At 43.2% G+C, this 27928-nt stretch overlaps 1 protein-coding gene across 2 annotated transcripts; it reads left to right on the top strand.

Moving 5' to 3' along the window:
- On the top strand, positions 1 to 26797 carry GUF1 (GTP binding elongation factor GUF1). Of its 2 annotated transcripts, XM_066632169.1 has the most exons (19): positions 18 to 49; positions 1034 to 1144; positions 4610 to 5021; positions 8117 to 8228; positions 8692 to 8840; positions 9147 to 9227; positions 10581 to 10658; positions 12451 to 12534; positions 14503 to 14567; positions 15467 to 15670; positions 16151 to 16290; positions 18199 to 18322; positions 20933 to 21065; positions 21603 to 21746; positions 22484 to 22617; positions 23514 to 23615; positions 24676 to 24795; positions 25988 to 26024; positions 26407 to 26797. In XM_066632169.1, the coding sequence occupies exons 3-19, from the start codon at positions 4866 to 4868 to the stop codon at positions 26542 to 26544; spliced, it is 2001 nt and encodes a 666-aa protein (XP_066488266.1). In that variant the 5' UTR covers positions 18 to 49; positions 1034 to 1144; positions 4610 to 4865; the 3' UTR covers positions 26545 to 26797. The 2 variants fall into 2 exon arrangements, with proteins under 2 accessions (XP_066488265.1, XP_066488266.1); XM_066632168.1 differs by lacking the exon at positions 1034 to 1144 and having other exon boundaries at positions 1 to 49.
- The last annotated feature ends 1131 nt before the right edge of the window (positions 26798 to 27928 follow it).

Here is a 27928-nt window from a genome sequence, read left to right as displayed (position 1 = left end):
TCTAAGTCCTGGGAGGCTCTGATGCTCCAGCCTGCATGTCTGCTCACAAGTAAGACCCATTATAGGCATTAGGGCTTACTCCCAGGCTGGGGGGGGGGGGTGTAGGAGTGCAGCCCCAGAGCCCAAGCCTATCCATGTCTACTCAGATGTAAGTTCCATAATATTCAATGGGGCTTACTCCCAGGAAAGTGATAGCCTTGATAGGCATGGGAGCTCCATCCCATGTACGCCGGCTCTAGCTCCCATTACAGACTCTCCCATTACAGTTAATGCATCTTCCTTCCAGTTAATAAAGGGGTGGGCGAGGCACCCTCGGGCCTAGTGAGGTCACAGGCGCAGCTAGAGCCGAGCAGCACCAGAGCCGGCTAAGCAAGCAGCAACTGACAGGCAAGGAGGAGACCGGCCTGTCAGTCAAGGGACAAGAGAGCCAATGAGCGCGCGGAAGGGGCGGGAGGAGCCTGGGCGCGGTGAGCGGGCCCCGCCTCTTAGACGCCCTGGCGAGCGCTGGTCCTCGCCGGGCCGGTGGCGGAACCCTTCGGGCCTTCGCGGCGGGTTCGAGGCGCCAGTCATTGCGGGCCGGCCCAGCAGGTCCTCGCTTCGCTGTCCTAGGGTGGCAAGCGGGAAACGGCCCCCGGGTCGTTTTTCGTCCCCTCCCGCCTGGCCCCGGCTGGGGAGCCTTCGAGCCCTGCATGCAGGTCTCCTCGGAAGCAGTCGCAGCACATTCAGTGGGCCTTACTCTCAGGAAAGTGTGTCCAGGAGCCTCCTGGCAGGTCTCCTCGGAAGCAGTCCCAGCACAGTCGGTGGGCATTACTCCCAGGAAAGTGTGTCTAGGATCGTCTAGGCAGGTCTCCTTGGAAGCAGTCCCAGTGCAGTCAGTGGGCCTTACTCCCAGGAAAATGTGTCTAGGATTGCTCAGGGGCTGATTGACCCTGGTTGGTCTGTGCAACTCCCTGCCACAGGAGGTGGTGGTGATGTCACCTGTTGGCCTAGATCAGTGGTTCTCACACATTTAGCACCCGGTTCCACTTTTTAGAATGAGAGTGTCAGGACCCACAGGAAGTGCTGTCATGACCGACAGTGGTATCATCAAGCAGGAACATTTTTAACAATCCTACAGTGCAATCCTAGCCACACTTACTCAGGAGTAAGTTCCATTTGCTATCATTGTTAAAAGCATATACATAGTAGCTTGTTGGAAGTACAGGCCTGTTACATTTCCCCAAATGCAGTCACATCCCATGGCAGCCTCAAGTCTAATATATGAAAAAAGAAATATTGAAATGAATGGGAAACAACCTGAAATTGGCTCCCGACCCACCTATTGGGTCCCGAGCCACAGTTAAAGAAACACTGAGCTAGATGTCTTTCAAAGGGGTGCTGGATGGGAAGGCTGGACAAGGGTTGCCTAGCTCTGATGGGTCTGCAGAATGCCTGCCACATGGAGTGATGGTTGTGGCACATGATGGCCTAGTTGTCTTTCAAATAAGTGCTGGATGGGAAGGCTGGACAAGGGCGGCCTGGTTCTTATTGGTGTGTGGAACTTCCTGCCACTGGAGGTGTTGGTGTTGGCAAGTGTGTCCAGGAGCCTCCAGGCAGGTCTCCTTAGGAGCAGTCCCAGCACAGTCAGTGGGCCTTCCTCCCAGGAAAGTGTGCCTTGGAGCCTCTAGGCAGGTCTCCTGGGAAGCAGTGAAGGCACAGTCAATGGGCCTTACTCTCTGGAAAGTGTGTCCAGGAGCCTCCAGGCAGATCTCAGTAGCAGTGAAGGCACAGTCAATGGGCCTTACTCGCAGGAAAGTGTGTCCAGGAGCCTCCAGGCAAGTCTCCTCGGTAGCAGTCCCAGCACAGTCAGTTTCTAGGATCGTCCAGGCAGTTCTCCTCAGAAGTAGTTGCAGCACATTCAGTGGGCCTTTCTCTCAGGAAAGTGTGTCTAGGACCCTTCTGGCAGGTCTCCTTAGAAGCAGTCCCAGCACATTCAATGGGGCATACTCCCAGGAATGTGTGTCTAGGACCCTCCAGGCAGTTCACCTCGGAAGCAGTCCCTGCACAGTCAATGGGCCTTACTCCCAGGAAAGAGGCAGGGGTGGCAGCCTCCTGGCAGGTCTCCTCAGAAGCTGTCCCAGCAGTCAGTGGGCCTTATTCCCTGGAAAGTGTTTAGGACCCTGCAGTTAGGTGTCCTTGGAAGTAGCTCCAGCACAGTCAATGGGGCTTACTCCCAGGAAAGTGTGTCTAGGACTCTCCAAGCAGGCCTCCTTGGAAGTAGTCCTAGCACAGTCAATGGGCCTTACTCCCAGGAAAGTTTGGCTGGGATGGCATGCTCAGAGCCCTGTCAATGCAGGTTTCCTCAAAAGTCAGTCCAAGGACAGTCAATGGGGCTTACTCCCACGAAAGTGTGTCTAGAATTGCAGCATTTTTTAATTGTACTGGGAGGGAAACAAATTTTAATTTTGACTTCAGTTTGCCTGTTCTGTTAGAATAAGTAGCAGGGATGTATATGAAAGACTCTAGAAAGCCCCTCCAAATGAATGCATATATACATACAAAAAACGCACTGGGGAGGACAAGGACATGGTTGTGAAGTTCAACATTATGCAGGGTATGGATAGGGATTGGATAGAGGGATGTTTTTCTTCATCGAAATCCACTAAAATTGATTGTTAGGACAAACAAATGAAAATATTTCTTTGTGTAATTAATCTGTGGAACTCCTCGCCAGACGATGTGGGGATGGCCTTTGATAGGGGAGTGGACAGATTTCTGGAGGAAAAGTTCATCATAGGTTACAATCTGTAATGGGTATGTGTGACCTCCTGGTTTTAGAACTAGTCTGTCTCTGAATGCCACATGCAAGGGAGTGGCAACAGGATACATATCTCTTGTTATCTTGTGTGCTCCCAGAGACGTCTGGTGGGCCACTGTGAGATACAGGAAGCTGGACTCGATGGGCCTTTGGCCTGATCCAGCAGGGCTCTTCTTATTGGGGGGTGGTTGCATGTGTCCATTGGCTTTATCATGCTTCAAATTACCCATGTTTTCCCTGGTTACTGAGGCATAGGGGCCAGCTGGGGATGCAACCCAGCCTAGACTGTTGATTGGAACTGCAGCTACACATATTTGCTGTGAAGGAATGGCCAACTGTAGCTTCCCGACTATGCAAAGTGTACTGTACGGTCACAGGTTGCGTGTTTGTTCTTTTGATTTTGCAAACAAGCTAGATGTGTTTCTTGATACAGCTAAAAAAGACTAGAGCATGCTGATGCATTTAGAAGAATGGCTGAGGAACACCTGCGGATTGGGAGAATGCAGTATACAATGGCAGAGCTTTGTGGATCAGACAGAAGTTCCATCTATAGTGCAATCCTGTACATTGCAGCCTTAATCCAGCATCCTATTTCCAGGGGGAGCTAGCCTGGGAAGTCTACAAGCATGGGAAGAAGTAGCCCATTTGTCCCCAGCAGCTGGTATTCAGAAGATTATTGACTTTGGGAGCCTGCTGGAGGGGGTGGATCCGGATCCTATCCTCCTTTTTCACTGTGTCCCTGTCCTTTTTCTCTCCTCAGACCTGCACCAGTGACAGCTGGTAGGTCTTAGGAGACCTATTGCAGAGCAGGAGGCTTATGGAAGGGTAAGGGGATTTAAATTCCATCTCCCCCAAAGCCTCCTGATCCCTCCCATACTGTAGTATATAGTATGTACCTTTCCAGTGTGGCTGCACCAGCAGGGGGAGGGGCTGGGGTAGGATAGGGCCCTAAGTGGTGCTCTATTTATCTTTAGCAGGGGCAGAGTAAAACTATCTGAGTTTTGTGATCATGCTCTGAGTTATATATATATATGGGTTGAACCTTGGCTCCCTGCATTATAGACATCCAAGTTATGAATGGCTGCTTTAGTGCTTTTGTGGATATGCAGTACATCCTTTGGTGGTGATTTCACGCAGACACGATAGCACCGGGCCAGCAAGAACTGAATGTTTCAACTTAAGTACATTTAAACAGAGGTGCAGACCCTTGGAACCTAACTTCTACTTAAGGAGGGGTCTTAGGGCGCAATCCTAATCAACTTTCCAGCACTAGCATAACTGTGCCAGTCAGGCACATGTTGCATCTTGCAGTTGGGGGGCAGTCACAGAGGTCTCCTCAAGGTAAGGCAAGGTGTGTTCCCTTACCTTGCATTGCTTGTCCCGCAGTACTGGAAAGTTGGTTAGGATTGTGCTCTCAGGGTGCAATCCTAACCAACTTTCCAGCACTGGCGTAGCAGTGCCAGTGGGGCATGTGCTGCATCCTGCAGTTGGGGGGCAGTCACAGAGGCCTCCTTAAGGTAGGGCAATGTTTGTTCCCTTACCTCGTTGTTGCATTGCCCTTATCTCTCTGCTGGAAAATGGGTTAGGATTGTGGCCTTATTGCTTGACCATAGGTTTGCTCTTTACAGTGGAGGACCTCAGCCTATGGAATCTGCTGCATCAAGATTGTTTGTTCTGTACTTGCAGGAAGCAGTTCCCCACCTAGAAAATATAATTGTCGCTTGGGTGCATCAAAGAAAGAAGTAAACAGTTTTAGAACAGATTAGATGTACTTCAGAAAAACTAAGTTTAAACTCCTCTTGTTTTTCACAGGCTTACGAGAAAGGATCATCTTTGTATTCTGTGAATCTTGGATCTGTCTGGCCAATGCGGAGAATGCTTCATAAAAAGACTTTCTCCATCTTTTGGAAATGTGTTTGTGTTTTGGACTCTTACTTGTAGAAGCAAGTGCCCTGATGTGGAGGAGGGATGAAGACACTCTACTGAACCAGTGGCTAAACCGGTGATGTTAGTCTAAAAGCTTGCATTGCCGTACCTCAGTCTGAATTGTGACTGTTGCAGCTGAATCATGTTTGCAGTCATGAAAAGGGCCTTGTGTCTTTGTGTCAGGCTGAAGGGGTCATATAACTCTGCATTTTTTTCTTATGTTTCTCTGCGGAAGAAAATCCCTCCTGGAGCTCTTCGCCGCACGTTCCTTAGGCAGTGTCACTCTCAGACTGTCAAGGTAACTGCTTTTTGTGTACTGCTACATATCAGTAGGGTGGAATTGATTTAGTCATTATTAAGCACTTCCCCAATTGCACAAATAATATAACTGAGACATGTTCTGTGACAATCTATAGCCAGTTGTTGGTATTACTTTGCTTTCTGAAGAAGATGACATCAGGTATCCAACTTCATCCAGGAGCATCATTGTATGGCAGGCGGTCCCCTGAGGTTTTTCCCCCTCATTGCATATTTTTGATTCGATTTCGAGAACCTTTACTGGCATTAAAACAAATATTAACCAGAACACAGATACAGTCAGTTCAACAAGGTTCTGTTTGCAACATAAAATTTAAGTTGATGGAACGCATGAGGATATTTTCCTTATAACGGCTAACAAATAGTCAGCAACCAAATCAGTGGTAGCCACAGAATTGTCTTCCAAAAGGGAATGCAGGGAATCATCAGGTGAACCAGAGAGGGCAGACAAAATTGGATCAAGAAAGGAATCATGAAGTGTTTGAAGAGCAGGACAATGACATAAAATATGAACCAGCATATTAGGTTCCAGAAAGCAGAATTTACAAGTCCTGCTATCAAGCGGAACATTATGAAATCTTCCCTCGAGGACTGCGGAGGGAAAAATATTGAATCTGGCAAGCATAAATGCCCGCCTCTTACTTGGATTGATTAATTCCTTAAAACAGTTGGCAACACGGTTGGGAGATGGTAATAGACCAAAATAATGAGGGGAGCAGGTGGGATTGATGTTAGAAAATAGTAACTGAGTTTCGACTTCAAAAAGTCTGGTCTTGATAATGGAGTGGGCCTGGTTAAGGCCAATGTCAGCAAGAGATTCTAGGGAAATATCCAAGGCTTGAAGTTTGGCTTCTAAAAGCCTGAACCAAATAGAGGTATAGGAATCTTTTAGAAGATCATGGAGAAGGGAATCAGGCTGGGAATTTAAATGAAGATGTAACCAGTATTTGAAGGCTAAAGACCACGCCATGGTAGAAGGGAGATGAATCCCAAGTTCCAAGGCCATGGTCGATAACCTGATTCAATTTGGCACGCCCAGAATGCGCCTTAAAAAAATGGACTCCACCTGATCCAGTTCATTATTTGCGGCCTCAATCCATATAGGAACTCCATACAGGGGTTGGCTGAGAGTTTTGGCTTGATATATCTGGAGGGCTGCAGGGATATATTGGTTTCCACAATTGAAGTGGAAACGAGCTATTGCATTAAGGTGAAGTGTTGTAGAAAAAAATGGCCAGTTTCCTATGGAGAGACCAACTGAGGCGGTGGTGGAAAGTGATCCCAAGATACTTAAAGGATTTTACTTGTTGGAAGGAATCGTTACCAAATTTCCATGAGACCGGTGCCCAAGACTTGGAGAAGACCAAAATTGTGGTCTTCTTCATGTTTATTACCAGGTCGTTTGATAAACAGTATGATTGAAACTCTGTCAGTAAATGGCGCAAACCTGGTCTAGAAATAGATAACAACACGGCGTCATCGGCGTAAAGCAAATAGGGAGGGGGGCACGATTGAGGGTAGAGGCAAAATGATCACAATGGGACAGCTGGGTGCGCAAATTAGCCAGGAATAAATTAAATAAAAAGGGAGCTAAAATACAGCCCTGACGCACCCCTTTGGTAACTGGAATCCTGTCCGAAAGGGATCCAGATCTATTAGTACGGATCCGGCAAAAGTTGGAAGAATGAAGTTGTCGAATTAAGAATTAAGAACAGCAATCAAGGGTCGATCCCCCATGAAGCTAGTTTGCTCCATAAGATTTCCCTATTGATGGAGTCGAAGGCTCCACGTAGATCAATGAAGGCCACGAATAGCTTGCCCTTGTAGTGGACTAGATATTTCTCTACAAGAAAAGATAATAAAAGGGTGTGATCAAGAGTGGAAGAGCCCGAACGAAAACCTATTTGTTCCCTCCCCGGCAAGGCCTTCAGCTGAGCCCAGGCGGTTAGCATTGCATATTTTTAGTGAGCATCAGGGAAATGAAACGTTTATTAATAAACTGCCCAGTCCCAAGCAGATTTACTTGGAAACGTTCTGTTTGTTTCAACAGAATCCACTCCAGGTAAGTTTTTTCTGGTTTGTAGCCTTAAACATATCATTTAAGAGTTGCTGCTAAATAACTGCATATTTGCAACAGGCTACATACTTGTGTGATGAGTGCATAACATTAACAAAGATGCTGGAATAAGAATGAAGCTGGATACATTGCAAGAAAAGCTTGGCTGGATCAAGACGAAAGAGCCATGTTGCCCAGCATCCAGTTTCTCACAGTGGCCAAGTGCTCAAGAGGGAGACCTTCCACTGTCAATACTATAGAACAGGGGTGTCCAAACATTTTGTCAGGAGGGCCACATCATCTTTTTGACACTGGGTTGGGGGCCGGGGAAAAAAAGAATTAATTTAAAATTTGAATAAGTTTACATAAATATGTTAGAGATGGAACTTATATGAATGAATGAAGGTCTTGCTCAGGACCTATAAAAGGCCTTGCACAAAGCAAGGCCAACCTTTCCTTCGCTGCCACTGCTGCATCACAGACATGAAACAGCAAGTAGTGGAGGGAAACCTCATCCCACAGCTCAGGTGAGAAGTCGTCCTCACACTGAGAGAAGTTGCTTCAGGCCAGCATGGGCTCCAGCAAGTCTCCGAAAGGTTAGAGGCTCATTGGAGAATGGGGGCTTCCCGCCGTCGCATTGGGAGTCCCCAAGGGCTGCAAGTGGCCCCCAGGCTGGGGTTTGGGCACCCCTGCTATAGAATAATAATAAACGTAACTCTCGAGTGTACGCAGGATTGCAGTTCAGGAATGACAGTACCATATTCCACCAAGTCCAGTTGTGTGATAAGTGCTCCCTCAAGTGGCCAGCTGTGAGCATTGTAACAATAGACTAGCAAATTCACATAAGGTGACATCTTTTCGTCATGAGTAGAAAAACTTAGAAATACATTTATACTCATGAAATCCAAAGACATCGTTTTAAATTTACCATTCTAAATGCATCAGCAGAGGGACACATTCCTGTGTGATTTCTCCACTGTCCTAAGGTGTTCATGAATTGAGACTCTTCCTTATTTTAGGATGCGGGTGATATGTCCAAATTTCCTGTTGAAAATATTAGAAATTTCAGCATAATAGCTCATGTGGACCATGGCAAAAGTACTTTAGCAGATAGACTGCTGGAGATAACAGGTAAGAGACTTTTAGAGTGTGGACTGTCTTGTTAACTACGCTATGTTTTGTCCTTACAAACAATGTCTTTTTTTTTTACATGTTGATAGTTGTATCGAATTAGGGGGAAACTGAAATATTTAAATTTGAATGCTGTAAAATTGTTATCTGTTGTGGCTGCTGAGAACATTTTAGTATGTTATGTATATTTAGTATGCCGTTATGTAGAACTTAGGAAGAGGAGACTTAGATTTTCCGTTCCATTGTGTGAATGGAACTGTGTTGTCCATGTAGCATTTTTGCTATCCATGGTGCCAAGAATTTTCAGATGAGCTTCACAGTGTACATCCTAGTTTTAGAAAGAGAACACATACAAGTGGATTAGTGCAGAAAAGTTCAGTGTTGACATGAAATTGGGCTGTGCATAAAAGGACAGAATAATTTCACTTATAGTGTATGTTAATTACTGTGTTTAACTCTTTAGGAGCAATTGACAAAACCAACCATAATAAACAAGTTCTGGATAAATTGCAAGTGGAACGGGAACGAGGAATCACCGTTAAAGCCCAGACTGCCTCTCTCTTTTATAGCCACAAAGGAACAAATTACCTCTTAAATCTCATTGACACACCAGTAAGTGAATTGTTGGTATTGCTGAATCCTGAGGTTAGATGAAACTAAGCAATGATATTTGCATTTTTGCCATGAAGCTGGAGCAAAGTTATGGCTGTGATTCAGCTTTCTTGATTAGCTTGGGTCATTCCATTTATGCAGTTGTTCCCTTTTCTAATAGATGAGAAAACTTTATGTGTAAGTGAAGGTGGCATCCAGACCCATGACCTGATACGTCCTATTTACAGTCTTAACTAGGCCTTGCACTATCAAGTTAAACATGGTTCCTGAGCTTCATGACTAGCCTGTTGTTCTTTTCTTGCACAGGGCCATGTGGATTTTAGCTATGAAGTGTCACGATCATTGTCTGCTTGTCAAGGTGTCTTGCTTGTAGTGGATGCAAATGAGGTAAGGTCTTTAAATACTTCCCATTGCAGTCTCATGTAAACCTAATAAGTGAACTTCAGCCTTTTGTTGTTTTTGGAAGAGCTTTCCTCTTCCAGTGGGATTAACAGTTCAGAGAAGAATACAGTCGGACCCTGGTATCTGCTGGTCTGGCATCTGTGGATTTGACTCACCATGGATGCAGTGGATACTGGGATCCGAATTTAAATCCCTTTAAAAAACATAAGGACCCCAATTTTGGTGCTTTTTTATCTTTTTGTCCCAAACCACACCATTTCCAAGTCTGTAGAGCTGTTTCTAGTCCTGAAAGACCCACTTCTAGGTTGTGTTGAGGTTCCTTTCTTCTCCCAGGTTTGTCCAAGAATGTATCGCATTCTGAAATGGAACCCTGCGGATACCAGGGTCTGACTGTCATCTGTTATCCTGGATGACTTAAATACGTTATAGAAAAGGACCAGCTCAGTGCCTGCTGTACACATCTGTTTTGTATGATATGGACTTGAGATAATTTTGTTAGGCATGTGAGCATGCCAGACGCAGAGTCCTGTATTTATTTAGTTAAAGTGGTGACTTTTCCCAGAATTCGGCCCCATATGATCTGCCTTTGGGGAACTGATTTGATTTCTCTTTTTCAGTTGATGCCTTTGGGGAACTGATTTGATTTCTCCTTTTCAGTTGATGCCTCTGTTGTAACTGAAATGCTTTATGACTATGTTTGTCTCACTGGGCACCTTTTGTCTAGTATGTGCGACATCTTTGGCGGTGTGGGACATATTTCTTTCTCCACCTATGCTTGTGACATTTTTTGTCCCCTTTTTCCACATCTTTACAAAGCTAAGCGCTTTCATGTCGGATCCCTTAAACGTGGGAGCACTCATTTATCCCTTTAAACAACAATCACAGAATTGTAAAGCATGATGTCTCCACCCTTCAGTGCTTAATATGGGGCCCATCCACTGCAGCAATCTTCTGCATACATGGGAACTGACTCAGAAAGGCAGGTTGTGATCAAACACGGTTTTTGCAGAGCTCATCCTTGCTGAATTGGAAGGACAGATTATATAACCTGTTAACACACATTGGCCCAAATCCTAACCAACTTTCCAGCACTGGCATATCGGTGCCAGTGGGACATGTGCTGCATCCTGCAATTGAGCGGCACTCACGGAGGACTCCTCAAAGTAAGGAAATGTTTGTGCCCTTACCTCAGGGCTGCATTGCCCTTATGTCAGTGCTGGAAAGTGGGTTAGAATTTCACCCGTAGTTGCATTAATGTGTTATTTGCATGTTGCTTTTCCTTTTCTCTGAAACAGTATTTTCTACACAAGTTTTAATTTTGGTTTTTTTTTTTTCTAGGGCATTCAGGCTCAAACTGTGGCAAATTTTTATCTTGCATTTGAAGCACAGCTATCAATAATTCCTGTCATAAATAAGGTAAACTCATATAATATTAGAACAGAGGTTCTCAAAATTTTTAGCACCAGGATCCACTTTTTAGAATGATGGTCTCTTGGGACCCACCAGAAGTGATTAACCTGGAAGTGATGTCATAGCCAGAAGTGATATCAATTTAGGCTTCAAACCTAAGCCACTGATAAGCCAAAAGACTCATTACACACCCTCATGCTGTTATTTTGCATAGCTTGGAATTCAAACATTCCAGCTCAGAAGTCAAAGCAGAACACAGGCTTGGAGCCTCTCTAACCACACAGCCCTCCCCCTTCCCAGTGTCCCATCTTCCCTTTGCATCTATTCAGGGCAAAGCACCATGTCTCTCTCCCACCAGAAGCCCACCCTGCCCAGCAGCTCTGTACCCTGTATTTTCAGCTCTGTATTTTTAATGGTGGCTGAACAAATTGCTATGCAACGCACCTGAAACTGACCCACCTAGTGGGTTCTAACCCACAGTTTGAGAAACACTCTATTAGAGAATTAAAAATATTGAACTTTGAGTTGTTCCATCATCCCTGGTGCTTTCCAGTGCAATTGTGGCTGAGGTTTGCCCCAGGACCCTAGGTTGTCATTCTGATTGTGTGCCATTTCTGTATTTTTCTTATTACCTTTTCCTACCTGTATTTGTTCTGAGCTTCTTCTCTCTTTACAAGTCCTTTGTAAGCTTACTCCATGCTATTTTTCTACCTTGATTTCTACTTATGTGCCCTGAACTTTTTGATGTTCTGCTCTATGCAATCTTCTGCTTGCTCAGCACTGATTATTTGACCTGGCTTCTTTCTGTGCTCAGGACTCCCTACCTCAGTTGTTTCCAACCTTTACCTAAAGGTGAGGGAATTTGTAAGTGCTTGTTGGGGACCATTAAGGGTGGCGGCAACCCAGTGATGATGTTGGTGATGGCACTTCCAGGCTTGCACTGCTGCTAAGTAAAAAAAATGGGTTTCGGACTTACCCGTGTTCGGCGGTGGCAAGAACCCAAGTTCTGCAGCGTCTCCAGCCACCGCCGCGGATGGGAATGTTCAAACCCCTCTTTTTTACTTAGTCTGTGCCAGCAGCGGTGCGAACCTAGAAGTGCCTTTGCCAACCTCCTGCTGTCACTGCTATGTCACCACCCCCCTTAAGGAGTTAAAAAATTCCTGCTGCCTTGGAGGACCACAACCCCCAGGTTAAGAAAAACTACCTCTTAATATCTCTTTTTCCTCCTCAGAGCAGTGGCAGAATGAAAAACTTGCTTATTCTAGGTTACCTTTCCTTCTGTATCCCTTCTATCACCTCCAGTTTTGGGCTGAGAATCCATATTTTCTTTTGCATTCTCCCTGACTGCCCTTTTTACATACATTCCCTTACCTTTTCAGTTATATCAGTTGATTTGGATTGTTAACCTGCAGGCAAGAAATTATCTTTTAAAAAGCGTATTGTATACTGACTAATCATTTTAGGATATTTATATAACTAAAATAGAATGCTGATGACCCAAAAGATGTTCTGTTTTACATGATGGCTCTGAAGAAGCCTTGACTCCTTAACTCCCAGAGAGTTTGAGAACCACTGCCTTATTTGTAGGTCTATTCTCAGATGGACACTTAGGTGATAAAAGATGAAAAAATGAAAAAAGAGAAGAATGTGGTAAATCAAAGACATATTTTTCAAAACACGAATGCCACAGGACTGTTTTCTGTGACTTTGGCTGCACGAGAATGAACTTCAGAGTTCTGTTGCATTGTTCGCATTGTCCTGGTTGTTACATTGTTCTGACAACATCACTGTTTTGCAGATTGATTTGAAAAATGCAGATCCTGAGAGGGTTGAAAAACAAATTGAAAAAATATTTGATATTCCCAGAGGAGACTGCATTAGGGTAAGATGTCTTTTGTGAACAGTTCCATCATGCCCCTTCCCCACCTTGGTAGCAGCTGCCTATGAGTCATGAAGGCCTGAAGTCTGAAAGGGGGAATTAAAGCCATGTAACTGGCCACAGAGTTTATCATGGGAAGGGGGTTTCTTTCATACATTTCATTGAGACATACAAAATTATGCAGGGGATGGACAGTGGATAGAGAGATGTTCTTTACACTCTCACATAACACCAGAACCAGGGGACATCCACTAAAATTGAGTGTTGGGAGAGTTAGAACAGACAAAAGAAAATATTTCTTTACTCAGTGTGTGGTTGGTCTGTGGAACTCCTTGCCACATGATGTGATGATGGCATCTGGCCTGGATGCCTTTAAAAGGGGATTGGACATGTTTCTGGAGGAAAAATCCATTACGGGTTACAAGCCATGATGTTTATGCGCAACCTCATGATTTTAGAAATGGGCTATGTCAGAATGCCAGATGCAAGGGAGGGCACCAGGATGAGGTCTCTTGTTATGTGGTGTGCTCCCTGGGGCATTTGGTGGGCCGCTGTGAGATACAGGAAGCTGGACTAGATGGGCCTATGACCTGATCCAGTGGGGCTGTTCTTATGTTCATGCTGGTGCCTCTTCCACTGGTCTGCTTGCTCTGTCCTGGGGCTGTTTTGGGTGCTACCTCATTCTTCTGAGGCAGTAACCCTATCCCATGCCCTCTGGTCTCCTCAATGGCCATCCTTTAATCACTGGCCATGTCTCCCTTACATCTTTTTATACCATCTTTTGAATGTTTGGTGGTCACTTATAAGGTGCTTGCTTCTTTGCTCAGTGACTAATGAAGTAGGATTCTGCACACAGAGGTCCTTTCTTAATATATGGGGTAAAGCCCTGGTATTTACAATCTGAGGCTGATCTTTACTGGATTGGTGTGAAAGCCAAATGAAGTAGGATTCTGTACACAGAGCTCCTTTCTTAATATATGGGGTAAAGCCATAGTATTTATTACCTAAGGCCGATCTTTACTGGATTAGGCCTTGTTTTGAAAGCCCCAATAGATGACTAGTATACACAGCTTTGACAGTACAGTGGGCACTCGGTATCCTCGAGGGATCTGTTCCAGGACTCTCCATGGATACCAAATTCCACAGATAATGAAATCTATGGGATGGTGCTGCTGCAGTTGCTTACCTGGGCAATTGCTGTGCCTGGCCCTCCAGAGGTTGTGTGTGACTCTCCGGCCTCTTCCAAAACTTCCCAGAAGTGGCTTCAAGTTCATGCCAGCAAACTGAAAGTGCCTTCCAGTCATGTCCAGGAGGTCCTCTGAGGCCCTCCATCCGTGGGCTACACATCAACAGATAGTCAAATCTGTGGGTGCTGAGCCTGCACATGAGGGCCCACCGTACCAATCACTTAGTTGTAAGGAGATTAAATTCCAGTGATTGTTAGTGCAAACGGTTTTGACAATGACCATTTGTTTGGCTAGTGAATGTATGGAGATGGGCTTCTCAATAGTAGAGCACCTGTTTTGCAAGCAGAAAGTTCCATGTTCAATTCCTGGCATCTCCAGGTAGGGCTGGGAAAAGATTTTTACCTGAAACCTTGGAGAGCTTCCACTAACCAGCATTGACAATGCTGAGCTAGATGGATCAGGGTTCTGCCTCGGGAGGAGGCAGGTTCCTATGACAGTCTTGAATGGAGTAGCCTGCTTGGATCTGTGAACTGAATGCATAAACTGAAGTCCATAGTCCATTTACATGTGCTTAAGTGCCATGTGGCTATAAGTGCATGGATCTGTCTTGCATTGCCATCGCATGCTCTCTGGATTACTTGGAGGATGCAAATATTTTTTTAAAGTCTTAATGTATAAGACTGGGCATTGTATTTAAACAATGCATACAAATGTAGAATTCATACAGTTTTGGGTAGCATTCTTTTGAAATAAGGTAATTCTTTATTTTTTTCCCTCAATTTAGATTTCTGCTAAGCTAGGAACAAATGTCGGAAGAGTACTTCAGGAAGTTATTGAAAAGATTCCTCCGTAAGCTTTCTTTGCTGTCATTTTGTACACTATTGTGAAATAGTAGCTATGTCTAAGTTTCGCCTTCAATAGGTGCTCATTGGAAGCCCTTTAATAATAACCTTAATCTGGTGAGTGTCCATGTTGGTAGATTCATCTGGTAACCCAGACTTGTGATGACAAAGCAGCATGTGGAGAGATATAAATATGTCATGGCATTCTGTGTGCCACACTGGATATGGTTTTATAATTGTTTGCTGTTGTTGCTTCAACCAGATGATCAGAGGGCTGGAGCATCTTCCCCACAAGGAATGATTGCAACATTTGGGGCTTTTAAGCTTGGGAAAAAGACAAGCGAGGGGGACATGATTGAGACTTCTAAAATGCATAGAGTGGAGTGTAGAGAGACTTTTCTTCCTGTCTCACAGTACTAGAATGAAGGGTCATTTAATGCAGTGTTTTTCAGCCTTTGTCCCCCGATGTACCACCTCTCATGGACTGAATATCTTAAGTACCACTGGAAGTAACTGGTGATGACATCATCACCAGTTACTTCTGGGTTAGGAGGCCAGATGCCTCCCAAACTAATAGGATCAGGGTGAGCAGGTGGGCTTTTTCAAGCATACAAAAACCGTGTGCTTGCGTTCTGCTCATCGATCCTCTTACCACCGTTTGTAGTCACAATAACAGACTGTAAAGGAATAGACAGGAGTGTTTGGCACCACACTAAAGGAAAATAGATAAGTAATGGGTACGGGGTGGTGGTGGTGGTGGAGAACCGCTGCTAAGTGAATCCACGGATACAGGATCCATGGATATGTGGGAGATGCCTGTGTAGATCTGAATAAAGGATATTGAATCTCTATAATGCAACAAGCTTTGGTTTTTTTTTTTTAAATTTTTGTATTTTATTACAACAGGCCTCAAGTTAGTACGTGTGACCCACTGAAGGCTCTGGTGTTCGACTCAACCTTTGATCACTACAGGGGAGTTATTGCTAACATAGCACTGTTTGGTGGGGAAGTTTGCAAAGGCCAAAAGATAGCGTCGACTTACGCACAAAAAATTTATGAAGTTCTTGAAGTAGGAATTTTGACACCCAATGAACAGCCGAAACACAAACTGTAAGTTTTAAAAGTCCCCCCCCCCAGATAGAACTTAAAGCATTATTTTTTATCTTTGCTGATGTCTTGGTTTCTTGTCGGTATGGCTGCCATGCCAGCAGCAGGAAGCCAGCTTGTCCTTCAACATTTGTCTTTTCCGTTGACATTCAGGGAAGATACAAAGCAGAGCCCAATAGGCAGAATTGATTAATGGCATTTGAGTCCCGCTTGTGGGTCCCTCTCCGTTTCTGCCTTAAATCACTTAATTTCAATCAACAATAAAACACTTGTCTTCCCTTAGTTTGTGAGGGCTGTGCGAGCATTTTTGAGAAAGAGCAGAAGCCAAGAGCAAGGTGGCAAGGGTTTGACATTATTGTAGCCAGTTGAGAAGTGTGCTGAGAGAATGGGTGATCAAATTCTGAAGTAGCTAATCTGCAAGGGGAGAGAGGTTTGAAATACTTGAAATGATACATATTTCCACATGATACCAATTTTATTTAGATATGCTGGCCAGGTTGGCTATCTGATTGCTGGAATGAAAGAGGTTACGGAAGCCCAAATAGGAGATACACTCTATTTACATAACCAACCAGTGGAGCCATTGCCTGGGTTTAAATCAGCGAAACCAATGGTCTTTGCAGGTGAGGTGTACATATTCAAAAGATGGGAAGCAGTTTAATGTGTATTAATATCAGAAAATGCCCAGGGCTGTTAAGGAATCTTAGTTCCTGGGACATGAAGCTAATGCTGCAAGGAAAAGTGACTCTCATGTATATTATAATATGTCCATTTTGTTTTAAACACCAAATGGCCCTTACATTATGACATAATGTGACTCCTTCCCATCCCTCTAGGACAGGGGATCAGCACCTTAGGGTGTCACGGCACACTCATAGGGGCACTGCGGGATATCCCTGGTGGTTCCTCCTATCTGTTCCCCTGGGTGCTGCCATCATGAATCTCACGAAATGTTGTGATATCCAAGATGGCAACATCCAAATCTTGCAATATTTGGGTGCTGCCATCTTGGGTCTTACAAAATCTCATTAGATTTGGGTGCCACCATCTTGGATCTCATGAAATCTCAGCCCAATCCTATGCCTGCCTACTCCGAAGTAAGTCAGTGAGGCTTACTCCCAGGTAAGTGGGGATAGGATTGGGCTGTAAGTCAGGAAGAAGAGGCTGTGGGGACGTTGTGACCCAGGTTTCAGAACCACTGCTCTGGGTAACGAGAGACGCTCCAAGCTATGTAGGAGGACTCTCTGCATCCCAGCTGTTGCCCAGTTTCTGGGAGGGACAGTGTTGGTGTTGGGAGGAGCTGTAAGCATAGACTCCTTTCATGATACGCCAGTGACATGGGAAGAAGCCACACTGGGCTGGCTCTCTTGCCCCAAATGTAATGTGAGAAGGAGCTGTTAATGATGGGCGATATCATATGATTTTAGGACACAGGACTCCTTCAAGATTTCATAACACATATGTGTGTTCACTGTGCAGTCCTGTCTCTGCTACTGGTAGCAAACAACTACCTGGTGAAGGAAACATTATCAGTCATTCCAGATTTTGAATGTGTCACACAATACTGAAAAGTCTGCTACACTTTTTCACCATTGTTTCAAAGCTACATGCCATTGGACCAGACAGTATTAGATGCAAACAAAGCCATAAGAAATATGGGTGACTGCAAGTATAGTCTTAAGACAGTGTTTCTCAAACTGTGAATCGAGACCCACTAGATATGTTGCAAGCCAATTTCATATGATTTGCACAGCACTTAGCTCTGCCACCATTGGAAATATAGAACTGTAAATACAGGGTACAGAGCTGCTGGGCAGGGCAGGCTCTGGGTAGTAGAGAGGTCTGGTGCTTTGCCCTGAATAGGTGGGAAGATGGGATGTTGTGTGGTTGGAAAAGAATTCAAGTCTGTGTTCTGCTTTGATTTCCAAACTGGAATGTTGCAATTCCAAGCCATGCAAAATAACAGCATGAGCGTGCTGTGTAATGGGACCTTTGGCTGATTGTGACTTAGGTTTGAAGCCTAAATTGATGATGGACACAGTGCTACCCAGGTCTACTCAGAAGTAAGTCCTATTTTGTTCAGTGGGGCTTACTCACAGGAAATTATGATTAGGATTGCAGCCGATGTCACTTCTGGCCATGGTATCACTTCCAGCTTAATGACATCATTTGATGGGTTCCAACAGTTTGCCATTCTAAAGAGTGGGTCCTGGTGCTAAAAAGTTTGGGAACCACCCTTCTAAGACATTTTTATTGGAATGAATGATTTATCTTACCTGGATGATTTTCTAAAACATTCCAGGCATTTTGGTGCATTGGAAACCTTTCAGGAGAAACACAGTTACAATTTCTGTGAAATGCAACTAAGATTTGTCCTTTAAAATCTGCTGTATGATTTGTGAGCTGCAATTGAAAAAGACATCTTTTGCACGAGGAGAGACATTTTAAGTGGTCCTGAAGAATGTGCTGAAGCAGGTGCAGGAGGATATTGATCAGCTGCTGTTATCCATCTTTTCTGTGTTTATCGGCAGGAATGTACCCAATAGACCAGTCGGAGTATAACAACTTGAAAAGTGCAGTAGAAAAACTGACCCTTAATGATTCCAGTGTTGCTGTTCACCGTGACAGTAGCCTTGCCTTGGGAGCTGGCTGGAGGTGAGCCTTACAGCATTCCACCTACTGCTTTGGGCTTCAACTTTGAGCTGTATTTGGGGCTGTGACAGTTTGAACAATGTCTCTTGGTTTAATTTGACTTGGAAGCATATGGTGAAGTCCTATTTATTCAGAAGGAAGTCCCACAGTGTTCAGTGGGGTTTGGTCCATAGTAAGTGTGTGAATACAGTGGACCCTTGTGTTACGTGAAAATCCCCTTTTGCCTTTTAGTTCTGATTTTCTCTCTATATCTGGTTATGTTACTATGGACTAAAATATCATGCAGGCTAAACTGTTCTCCCAGCACACAGGCCACATTTCTAGAACTCTGGTCAAGCCACAAGCTCATGGTTACACAACCCCCCCCCCAATAGTCACACATTATGGGAGGAAATCTGGTGTCTTAAATCACTGTTTAAGTGTCTCCTACATTACTGTATTCATTGTATTGTTTTTACCCCATCACTGTTTAAGTACTGTATGCAAACTTGAACTGTCTTCTTCTTAAATCACTGTTTAAGTGTCTCCTACATTACTGTATTCATTGTATTGTTTAAGTTTCCCCATCTAAGAACCCAGCCATAGACGCCATTGAATTTTGCTGATAACTGACATCCTGATCCTCTTTCAGTGTTTTACATACTCCAAGCACCCTGCTGTGTGGTAGTAATCAAGCTACCATCCAGCTCAGCACTGTCTCCAAACCTCTTTTAAGTGAGGGCTTCTTCTCACATGCTCTCTCTCTCCAAGGACCAACACATCTGTGTTGTGTCAGAGGGTCCTCTCCACAGGACTCCCCCCCCCCCACTGGCTCTACAGGATAGGTAACTATCTTGCGCCTGGAACTCTTCCCCTCCTTCCCCCCTTTTCTCCCCTTCTCTCCCCACCTTTAGTTAGCAGCTGGGTTTGGCAGATCAGGGACCCTTAAAATTTTTCCCTACAACCTTTCCTTTTTCTAATTAACTCAGATGCACCAAATACCCTTCACATGCAACCACCTTGAAAGCTAGGTACATTGGATTCAAGTATTAGGACCAAGAAACATACACTTATCATTTCTCCATGTGCATTATGTTTACCTTTGTGCTTTTGTAATAAAACTATAATCTTTTATTAAAAGTTATCTTTCTCTCAGTCTCTTCTTTAAGCAAAAGGGAAGTTCTCTACATTACGCCGTCTTGTTATCCAGCCTATGATCCTAATGTTCCAATAAGGGCAGTGTAATAATTCCCCTAAACAAAACAGCTCCTTTGGTAACATAATTGGAGAATGTTGGGCAGGCATGTGTTAGTTGTGCCACATGTGACAGAACTGACACAGGATCAGATGGTAGTTCTGCAGGGATCCTTTTGGAAAGTTTGGAAATGCTAGGAAAAGCCTTGCTGAGTGTTAAAGGAAGAAAGCATAGGAAGTAGGAACATAGACTTGAGAAATCCTATACTCATAGACTTGTGATATTTGGAGTAGGGTGCAGTACCTGAATGCAGACCAGGGAAAATTTTACACCCGTGGTACTGGTTAACAGTCTGCAAGAATTAGACCCTCCAGTACTCTTTGGACAGTAGTAACAGTGCAGGACAGTTCAGGACAGAAACTAATACATCTTTTTCTCCTAAACCTGCTAAAAGGAGTCAGCTATTCGCTGTTGATGAGTCAGAAAGCTTCAATAAGAGTTTCTTTCCAGTGTGCTTTAACTGAAGCAATTAGCAAGCACAGTAAGCATATATAAGAGAGGTAAAGCAACATGAAAATTAGTGGTGAAAAGGCAGAAGGTAAAGAAACTCAGAGCTTGTACACAAGCTCAGGAATTAATTGTCTGGAGAAACGGTTAGGGAAAAAACGACAGAGTCCTTGGGCATTTGGCTGTTTTGAAGATGAAGATATTTGTGGAAAGGTGATTCATCTTTGTGAGGAATATAAAAAAAGAAAGAGGAGAAGAAAGATGCTGTTTTTGCCCATGCTTTGTGGAATGGTATTTTGACATTCCAGAAAAGCATAAAAATCTTAAAGAAGGAGTTTGATGAAACACGGAATCAGTGGAATAAAGAAAAAGAAAAGAACAATGCCCAGATAGAAGAATTTGCAATGCTCCTTTGTGACCAGTTCTTAAAGCAGATGGAGTGACCTGGCGAATGACAGTAGATTTTCAAGCCCTCAATGCTTGTACTCAGCAAGTCACACCAAGTCACACCAGTAGTTGCAAAATACATTCCAGAACCCCCTGTGAATACAGAATTCAGTGGATAATTAAATTTGTGGGGGAGGGGGGCACACGGCACCAAAATTATTTATCTGAGGGCTACAACTGGCCCTCTGGAGGTTGTGTGCATCCTCCCTGCCTCCCAGATGAAACTGGAAGTCACATGACTCAGAGGTCCTCTAAGTCTCTCCAGTCATGAGCTCATCATATGCAGATATTCAAATCCACAAATGCTGAGCCCAAGAATAAGAAAGGCCCACTGTAATTATGTAGTAAGTAATTAATTGCAACCTTAATGTGCTTGGCTGGCATTCCTGGTGAGCTTATTGATTAGCACTATGTAATTTACAGTGCATTTTGTTAACTTAAAAGTATACAGTATAAAGAATACAGTATAAATGTTCTGTTTACAGGTTGGGTTTTCTTGGCCTTTTACACATGGAAGTTTTTAATCAGCGTTTGGAACAAGAGTATAACGCATCTGTCATTCTGACAACACCCACTGTTCCCCATAAGGCAATTCTTTCTTCACCAAAATTGATAAAGGTAATGTAGGATTTTTTTTTTAAGGCTAAAGTAACAAGCACACACAAAATGATACATACTAAATGGATTCAGGGAGTAAATTGTAGATAAGAAAATATTTTTCTGGGTTATATCCAAAGAAAGTGGACTAAGTTCTCATTGAAATGTGACTTTCAACTCAGTCCTGTGCATGTCTATATAGAAATAAGCTCCACTAAGTTCTGTAGGACTTACTCCCAGGAATGTGTATAGGATCGCAGCATAACCTACTTCACAGGGTTGTTGTGAGGACAAAAGGAGTGAAGGAACCATGTACACCACCCTGAGCTCCTTGGAGGAAAGGCAGTATAAAAATGTGAAATATTTTAAAATATTTAGTTTTAATCCAGAAAGCCTGCCTTGGCTATCACGTTTAGAAAATGCTGCAGTAGAAATGGATGCTCAGGGGTTTTGCCATCTCATAACTTTAACAAAGGTTTGAGCCACTCACTTTGGATAAGAAGCATGCCCAGTAGCCTGCTTAAAATGAGGCAAAATGATTTCTTTCCTGTTTTGCAGGCATATGGGAAAGAGGAGGTGACCATCATAAACCCGTCTGAGTTTCCTGATAAGTCCACCGTGGTGGAATATTTGGAGCCTATTGTGTTGGGCACTATCATAACACCTGATGAATATATTGGGAAGATACTGACTCTGTGCCAGGTTAGTTTATAATTTTAAAGTCTGTGATTGCTTTGTATTGTTTGGACTGAAATTCAATTAAAAGAGGATACTTTAATGAACTAAAGATCACCTCTGTGAACTTAGTGTAGGCCCTGGAATACACCTGACATCCCCTTTGGCTGTCCTAGGCAGGACAGCTTTATCACAGAAAGTCAAGAATTTAGCAGTTTACAATCTCAGTTATAGCTTCTCTCTTCTAATACTGACAGTGCAATCCACTGCATGACTACTTGGAAGTAAGATTCATTGAGTTCAGTGAGAGCCCAATCCTTTGCATGCCTACTCAGAAGTAAGTCCCATTGTAGTCAATGGGGCTTACTCCAGGTAAGTGTGGATAGGATTGCTGCCTTACTCCCAGGTAAGTGCATATAGGATTGCAGTCTTGTAGCTAGTTGTTATCCAGCAAGCAGAGTGATAGGTGATCAAATCAAGTAATGTTCTGTAATTTCCATAAAAATACTGTTATCTTCGCAATAAGAAAAGTAGTTTGCTTGGAAATTTGGTGAGGAATAAGAGCCATTGAAGACCATGCAGACCAGTTAAGTTAGCAAAACAAATCCTTCACAAAGAAAGAAACATTGGAGCATTGATTGCTTGGTTATAAATTAATTGCCAGGACCTTTCTCTCAGTCTCTTGATTTGAAATGGAGGTTTGGTGGAGGTTCCTCCCAAGGGAAATTCTGGTTAGCTCTCAGTCTGTTGTGTTTCATTGTCAGACTCGAAGGGCTGTTCAGCAAGAGTTGCTGTACATCGATGATCACAGAGTCATGCTGAAGTACCTCTTTCCACTGAATGAAATTGTAGTAGATTTCTACGATGCTCTGAAATCCCTCTCCTCTGGATATGCCAGGTAATGTAGCTTTCATAACACAAAATGTTAAGCAAATACTGGAAATCACGTTTCCAATTCCCATTGACTTTCAAGATTTTGAGGAAGGGATGGGCTCTCTCCCAGCTCATGATCTATTGTGGGGATCTTGTCTGTCTCATATGGAGCAGGATGGCAGTCTTCTCCATCAGTGTCTATTCCCCAGATAGACCTACATTTCCGAGGGCAGGGGGTTGGACTAGATGACCTTGTATGTCTCTTCCAGCTCTGATTCTATGATATAAGGCAGGTCGCCCTGGGGCGGTGCATCCATGAGGCAAGCTGATGTGGGTTGTGTTGGTGGCAGATTATGGGAGGGCAGTGGATTTTGGATGCTCTTTGCCCTGAGACTGCTGCCACTGCATCCTTCCAGCCCACCACAAATGGAGTTGCATTGATTTGTGTGGAAGTGGCAACGGGGTGGAATTGGGTGGTATTCCTGGTTATGCAAACCCTGAGACTGCCTTTAAGGCCTTTAGATCTTTTTCTTCCTGTCTGTTTACCATGTTGGTTTTGAGTCCTTGAGTAAACTTCTAGCTCCTGCTATTTTAAAAGGAAAACAAACCTCAACCCAAACTTCCAGAAGGTATCTTGCATCCAGTATAGCAAATGAAGGAGCAGTGACTCTGGCTGAACTACTCAGGAGCGTATGCGAAACTTGTGGCTGAATTGGGAGTAGACTTATATTGGTTCAATAATTTTTCTTAATATGTCTTTATGATTCAGTGATCGAAATGGGAGCATTTTACTGATGGAAATGGTTGTGCCCTCATTCAAATATTAAAAATGCTGGTTTTTAAAAATTTTCATCAAGTTAAAATAGTGAGTGCAAAAAATTGGGAGTGGCAAATTTAATGTTTTATTTTTTGTGTCTTCAGTTTTGACTATGAAGATGCAGGATACCAAGCAGCAGATCTGGTCAAAATGGACATTCTTTTAAATGGAAGTGCTGTAGAAGAACTAGTAACGATTGTACATAAGTGAGTAAAAAATAAACGGAACAAATATCCTTTTTTTAAGAGAAAGAAAGTTATCAAAGACATCTCCTCCTCAAATGACTTGGGCATCTCTTCCTCTGTTGTGTGTGTATGTGTTTTAAGAAACACATTTGTTCTGGTGAAAAAGAGTCAAGCATTTTTTAAAAAAATAACTATGACTCTGAAATAGACATGGCAGAACTATAATGAAAAGCTTGTATCCAAGTTTTCTATGTAAGTGTGATTTCCTGATCAAATCCAAGGTTTTTTGGGGCTTCCTGGGGTTGTGATGATCTGATGGGAGGCACTGGGAAGGAACATCTGTGAACCTGCACCCTTAGGTCTCTTAAACGCACAACCATGCAAATTACAGTTGAGGATCAGGGGTGTCAAAACCTGTTTGATACAGTGAGCCAAATGGCATTCATGGCACCTGCTGAGGGTCGGAAGTGACATGGTTTAAGCAGGAAGTGATATCATTAAGCAAATGATGGTCAGAAATAAATAGCGTTCTTGCACAGAATTTCATTAGCTGAAAATGACAGAGGAATGAAAATGTGCAAATCTTTATCATATTTTCAAGATATGGGAGAGCCAAGTATCACGCGGGCCACCCTTGTAGTGCTGCTTCTGAGCATTACTTTGCAGCTCAGCAGCTGGAGGGTGATCTGGAAAGTGACACCTTGGCAGAAGTGGTGCTGCTGAAAGGGTGGCCCATGTGATAATCGGGCTCTTGCAATACCTCAGGAGCATCTCTCTCTCACAACTCTTTTGATCTGACCTTTCCCCTGTAGCATTCCTTGTGTTCTGAAGCCTCCTTCTGTCTCTCACTCCCAGAGCCTTGGCAGAATCAGGTCTGCTAAAAGGGCAGTGTTGGGACAGCCCAGTTATCACAGGGGCCAAAGAACTTCCTGGGGCCGCATATGGTTCTGCAGGCCTTATGTTTGACACCCCTGATCTTGTTGAATTGGTAAATTTAACAGAGTTAAATATGTTTAGTGATGGGATTAAACTTTGATGTCAGGCTGCAGAATTCTCACGCTTTCCTTTTTTCTTCCCCCAGGGACAAAGCATATACTGCTGGTAAAGCTATATGTGAACGTTTAAAAAATGTTATTCCAAGACAACTTTTTGAAATAGCTATTCAGGCAGCTGTTGGGAGCAAAATAATTGCAAGAGAAACGTGAGTTATTAGTCTTGACTTACTGTTTGTTTTTAAAGGTGGCCAAAGGGTAGCTTTTATTCCCTTTTTCTCTAATAACTTTTTAAAGCCATTTCTAATATTTACTGTGAGCTCCCCGACTGCAGTTAAAGAAAAATTCATATTATACAAGCACAAAGCAGTTCAAGTCAACATGACACTTGATTTGTTCTTTCTGCCCTGCTTTTCCAGTCAACAAGGCTACAAAGAAGCTTGTAATAATGATAAATTATAGAATGATAAATATATTTAAAAGTCCCGTTTTCCAAAAGAGCATAAAAATATGTGAATAATACGCACACACACAATCCATCAATTTAAAAACTTTTTAGATTTCTATACTTTTCAACAGCCCTGTTCTGTTTCCTTAAAAAAATAAAATTAAAATACATAGATACATAGAAAGTTAGCCCTTTGAACTTCCAGTGCATCCCACAGATGGGATGCTAGTACTGGCTGGGCTCTTATAGAAAATGCCAGCCTTTTTTCAGACAGAGCAGGGCTTCATATGAAGATCATAATGTATGTGAAAGAGGTGCTTGCTGGGATACCTTGGACTTATGCTATTTTATCACTAAACAAGTCAGGACCATCTCAGCTCCTTGAATTTAGGCTGGAGACTCATAATTAACCATTGAAACTTCCTCTATATAGGAGTAGTGTGGTTTAAGAGGCTGGTGCCAGTTAGGTATTTTATTGCTGATATTCTTCTGGAAGTTGCCTGTCTTCAAAGACAGCTCCAAAAATAACATTGCATGGGGTACAACTGAAGCAATAACAAAATAGCGCTCCATTTCAAATTAAAGGAAGAAGAAACGCAACTTATTTCTCTGTAGTACCCTCTTGTGCATAGGAAATGTGTAGTGTAGACTGTGTACCCAGATTCTCTCAGCCCACTTTGAGACATAAAAAAGAGAGATGTTGTTGTTCATGTTGACTCCCAGTGGAAAACAAACCGGAAAAATGGGCTGTAGGACATTCTTGCCTTTACTAACATTTAACTAATTGTAGCTGCTCTGTGCCAAAGGGTATTGGCCATCTGAAGGCCTGTGTTGAATTATTCTTGAGTCACGTAGCCAAATCATTTGGCATATATAACACTGACTTGCATAGAATGGCTGTGCAGAATGCAATTGGAGCTATGCATTGAAACATTACGGAACTTCTTTTTCAGGGTGAAAGCTTATCGAAAAAATGTCCTGGCAAAATGTGTAAGTGTCTCTTTTTGCATTTTATGTTGGCAAAAAACTCCCCCCTTCAGAGGCTTCCTTGGGCCTCAGAATGCCTAATATGTCCAAAAAAGTTGCTTTTGGTTTCCCTTGAGAAACAAGAAGTCATGGTTTTTAGCCAGACATGGCCGATCTGAAGCCTGCAGTTGCAGTTGCCGAACACTCCACTCCGGTTACCTTCGGAGGGCTCAGGAGACACTTGCGTCGAGCAAGATCTGCGGATATGGAGGCCCTACCTCTATTTTTTTCCTCTTCCTTAAATGATTTAGTTCTTGAGGGAAAAAAAGGTGCCTCATATCTATGATTACAGCTTTATTATTGCTATAAAATGTGGAAATATTATAAATAACTTTTTTAAAAACAGTATGGTGGTGATATTTCACGGAAAATGAAGCTTCTGAAGAGGCAAGCAGAAGGAAAAAAGAAGTTGAGGAAAATTGGGAACGTGGAAGTGCCGAAGGATGCATTCATAAGTGTTCTAAAGAGACAGCCTGACAAGTAGTTAATAAGTCCACAAATATTTATAGCTGTTATTTGTAAAGCTAAAGAACTCTATGGTGGGCTAGTGCTGTTTACAGGATGGGTGTCTTGAGTGTAATATGTATGCACATTCAATATCATCATGTAAATATAAACCTTAGTAGTGCTCTAATTTAATAAAACGTGTATGATTGTATAACTCAATTTTAATATAACTTGAGTTTACATACTGGATTGTCTGTTTCAATAAAGTGTTCTACCTGGTGGTTGAGAAATTGGGGGCTGAATGGTTTTCAGGCTAGCATTACATACCTCCTCATCCTACTGCTAGCACTGCAGTCATGTTCTTGATGCAGTTTCCTTTGAGCAGCATATTATGCTCTCTGTGTGAAGTGCCATAGACTGTGTTGTGCTTTAAAAAGTGATCCATCTCTGTTCTTCATAAATACTAGCTGTAGGATCCCACCTCCCTGACACTGTGGGGTGGGTTATGCCAGCCTCTATGAAAGTTCCACACGTGCCAAAGCTGCTGTTTGCGCTGAGAGAAATGCTTCCTCCCTTGAGCAAAATAGTAGTGGGGGGCAAGTGGGATTTTTATGGATACTTTTCTTCCTAGGTGCCACCCATCCAGCTGCTGATATCAAAGTGTATGTATGTTCACTCTCTCTCAAACACACACCATTTAAATACTTCCTAGTTCAGTTCTCTGTTGAAAAGGATAAGATCTTCCATATGTAAAAGGACACCTTTAGGAAAACAAAAACTAATTTTATTGCAGGTACCATTGCATACCCTCTGCAGGTAGTTTCCTTTACCTGTAGGTTTATTTCCTTTATTCCTTTATTTCTGTAGGTTTTAAATCAGATTCTGTGACTGCACAAAGTAGGTGGCCTTAAGTAGTTAGCATTTAGTTAGTAATTATATACATACATTAACTCAAGTGATAGCTGTGGGCCTGGAGATAGTTTTAAATGGATTTAGGCTCAGTGCTAGCTTTTGCATTTGTTCAGCTAAAACAATTTAGAACTAAATTATTGCTTTTAAAAGCAGGGTAGTCTCAGCCACCCACAGAATTGTTTTTTCTAAGCAGGTTTCACTGACTGGCATTATGTGAAGATTGGTACGTTAAGTATGAGCTGATTGCACAACTTCCAGATGCCTCAAACCATGCTGTTTAATGGAGCTGGTTCTTCCATTCAGCCGCAGTAATTAATAATTCTGCCTTATACCAAATCAAACTATGGCTTGATCTAGGTGCATGGGCCATGGAACTAGGCTTCTCTCAAAGCTACTACTTCAGATCCTTTAACTAGAAATAACAGGGCTCTTCTAAGGAACCCACTTTTGACTGCTGGGATATTGCCCCCCCCGCCCCCCCCCGTAGTCAAGTGATTTTATCTGCATGG

This window comes from Tiliqua scincoides, chromosome 6 (genome assembly GCF_035046505.1).
Source record: "Tiliqua scincoides isolate rTilSci1 chromosome 6, rTilSci1.hap2, whole genome shotgun sequence".
Lineage (NCBI taxonomy): Eukaryota > Metazoa > Chordata > Lepidosauria > Squamata > Scincidae > Tiliqua > Tiliqua scincoides.
Note: the sequence above shows the minus strand (reverse complement) of the source record. Positions and strands in the feature narration are given on the sequence as shown.